Source organism: Austrofundulus limnaeus, unplaced genomic scaffold, assembly GCF_001266775.1.
Source record: "Austrofundulus limnaeus strain Quisiro unplaced genomic scaffold, Austrofundulus_limnaeus-1.0 Scaffold39, whole genome shotgun sequence".
Lineage (NCBI taxonomy): Eukaryota > Metazoa > Chordata > Actinopteri > Cyprinodontiformes > Rivulidae > Austrofundulus > Austrofundulus limnaeus.
The window spans coordinates 2,188,832-2,191,240 of record NW_013952441.1 but is presented as its reverse complement, the minus strand read 5'-3'; the positions used below and the strand labels follow the sequence as shown (position 1 = coordinate 2,191,240).

The 2,409-nt window shown below is 38.2% G+C and overlaps 1 protein-coding gene across 1 annotated transcript in view; it reads right to left on the bottom strand.

Annotated features, from left to right (window-relative positions):
- Positions 1-2,409, bottom strand: part of glud1b (glutamate dehydrogenase 1b) — a 16,646-nt gene that overhangs the window by 7,490 nt on the left and 6,747 nt on the right. The window contains exons 3-4 of the mRNA XM_014007080.1: positions 2,287-2,350; positions 1,369-1,463 (exon numbers count right to left, since the gene is read on the bottom strand). Of these exons, the coding sequence (XP_013862534.1) occupies positions 1,369-1,463; positions 2,287-2,350 (159 nt within the window). The remainder of the gene's footprint in view (positions 1-1,368; positions 1,464-2,286; positions 2,351-2,409) is intronic.

The window sequence follows — 2,409 nt, the reverse complement described above, 5'->3', positions numbered from 1 at the left end:
TCGAACAAACAAAGCTAATTAGCAGCAGCTAACTAGCTAGGTTGGAAGAGGTGGGTGTTCTTGCGAGGTGAAGAGCAATAGAACTAAGGAGTGACTGTGATGCGACAGTACATTTATGTGTAGGCGGAGCCTGACATCTGTCGTCATCACGTCACCTGCCTAAAGGCGTGATTAGAGGTGGCTTCAGCCAGGACACGCAGGGGCGTGGTTCCCATACATGATGTTGTACCTCGTTCCTTTCCTTCAGGGAACAGTAGTTATATGCATAACATTACGATTCTTTAAAGATGACAACTTTGCATTTGGCGTTTGTTAATCTGAAGGAGTCTTTTTTCTAATAAAACTGTTTAATGGGGTCTTTGTTCAAAGTACTTCTACTTGATATTCTGAGACGCTTCTCCAACAACTTAACAAAACMAAAAGAACTCCTCCTAAAGCCTCAAAGACTCCAGATGCCAAACTGCAAACAAATTACTCATAAGATTGAAACTGTACTTAGAACCTGACAAATTTTATTAAAACCATATTTAAATCCAGTCCTCTGAATACAAAYCTAATCAATTTAACAATCTGTGACTGCAGCAAAGCTTTAAGTGGTGCCAGCTGAGCAGAATCTGAAGCTGAATGCCCACAGCCTTGTGCAGTCAGATACCCAGAACAGGAATGTGTCATCTATTACAGACCTCCGTCGAGGGTATCTGAACCAGAGGACATGTGACTAAAACACCTAAGCTGAGACTAGAACATTGAACACGACATAAAACACACAGTCTTACGGTTTTGTATTCATAATATGAATACATTCATCTGAACATAAACCACTACAATAACTGCAACAGCAATGTAGAAAATCAAAACCTGAAACCAGTTTCAACAGCCTGACTCAGCAGCATCCGGCTGACACAATATTTTTAAAAGACCATTTAAAATATTAACAAGCTTGATCAGCAAGATCACAGTTAAACATTGCCTTTTCCATGAAGGAGCTTATTCTTTAAGCTTTAACACAAATACCTTTAAATATTATACTCTTAACAGTTTAGGACCTTTTTAACTTGTAGCTACTTTCAAATGTTGACAAATAAAAAGGAAGCTTGTTTCCACATTAAGTCAAAAAAAAAAGCTGTGTTTAACTATTTTTGATTAAACAGATTAACCTCTACATAAAAAGACCTCAGTCTCAAAAGCTGCATTAAAAAAAAGGGAGGAGGAAAGTTTCCACGGTCTTTTAGGAAGGGAGAGGCAGGAAATTACCGCTCGTGGTTAGCTTCTGACTCATTCCTCGTTTGTAATTTGGCCTATTTTTACGATCTGCGCCAAAATCTGAGCCAACGTAGACCGGCTGGTTGTGAACGTCTGACAACTCACAGTGTGCGCGATGGTGTTAGCATATGTGTCGGCAATCCAGGACATCTCCCTCTCTCCRGTGCTCATGTCTGGCGCCGGGACATCAATGCCGGGCCCTGGTGAACAAAGACGAGAGGAAGRGGGAGGGAGAAGTGGAAGAGTTTCAGCCAAATGTGCAAGTCTGTATGCAGGAAGGCACTTTCCCAGATAGTTAACAGTGTTTGTTCCATGAGGATTAGCTGTGCAGCTTTTCCCACCAGCTTTGCAGCCAGCATGTGTACTTTCATTGCATTAYGATTCAGAGAGGAATACTCCTCATGTCGTTACAAAGATAGCTTTAAAGTTACTATATACGCTGTTTKCGTAGAATTATTTACTTGTTTACTAAGCTGCTATAACTTTTGCAATAAAAGCTTACTGTATATTTGCTAAAACTATAAATTCTATCATGACATTTCTATTTAAACATGAATAAATGCTTTTCATGTCTCAACAAAATAAAAGGCTTTTGCTTTTACACAAGAATAAACATAATAATTAAACTGAACTCAAAGACAAACATCAAAATGATTCAAGTCCACAAATAAATTTAGTGGGGAAAATGGTGCCGTCTGCCTTAAATGAGAAGCCCAATCCTGCACACAGAAGACACTGTCAGACGGAGGAACKATTTATCAAGTGACCACAATACTAGATTACCATTACATCAGTGTTGAGAATGTGATGAAGACAAAATAAATGCATGTTTCTTMATTCACTCGTTTCTTAAAACTAGGTTTGCAAAGTCTACCTTTTTTCTTGCATTTAGAGATTGTCTCTTAAGTTGACAGAACAACTCAAGGTTGTAAGAAAAATAAAAAAACTTTTCTAAAAGATACATTCATCTCTCAACACTACAGAGATTTTAACACTGCAACACAAACAGAGACACAAACTTACCAATGAAACCCTTTTTGGCCAGCTCAATAGTGAATCTCCTGGTGATCTTCTCCAGCTCATTATCCTGCAAAGAAGTGTAGATTCTTTTAAAACAACCTGACAAAAATAAATAAATAAATAAAT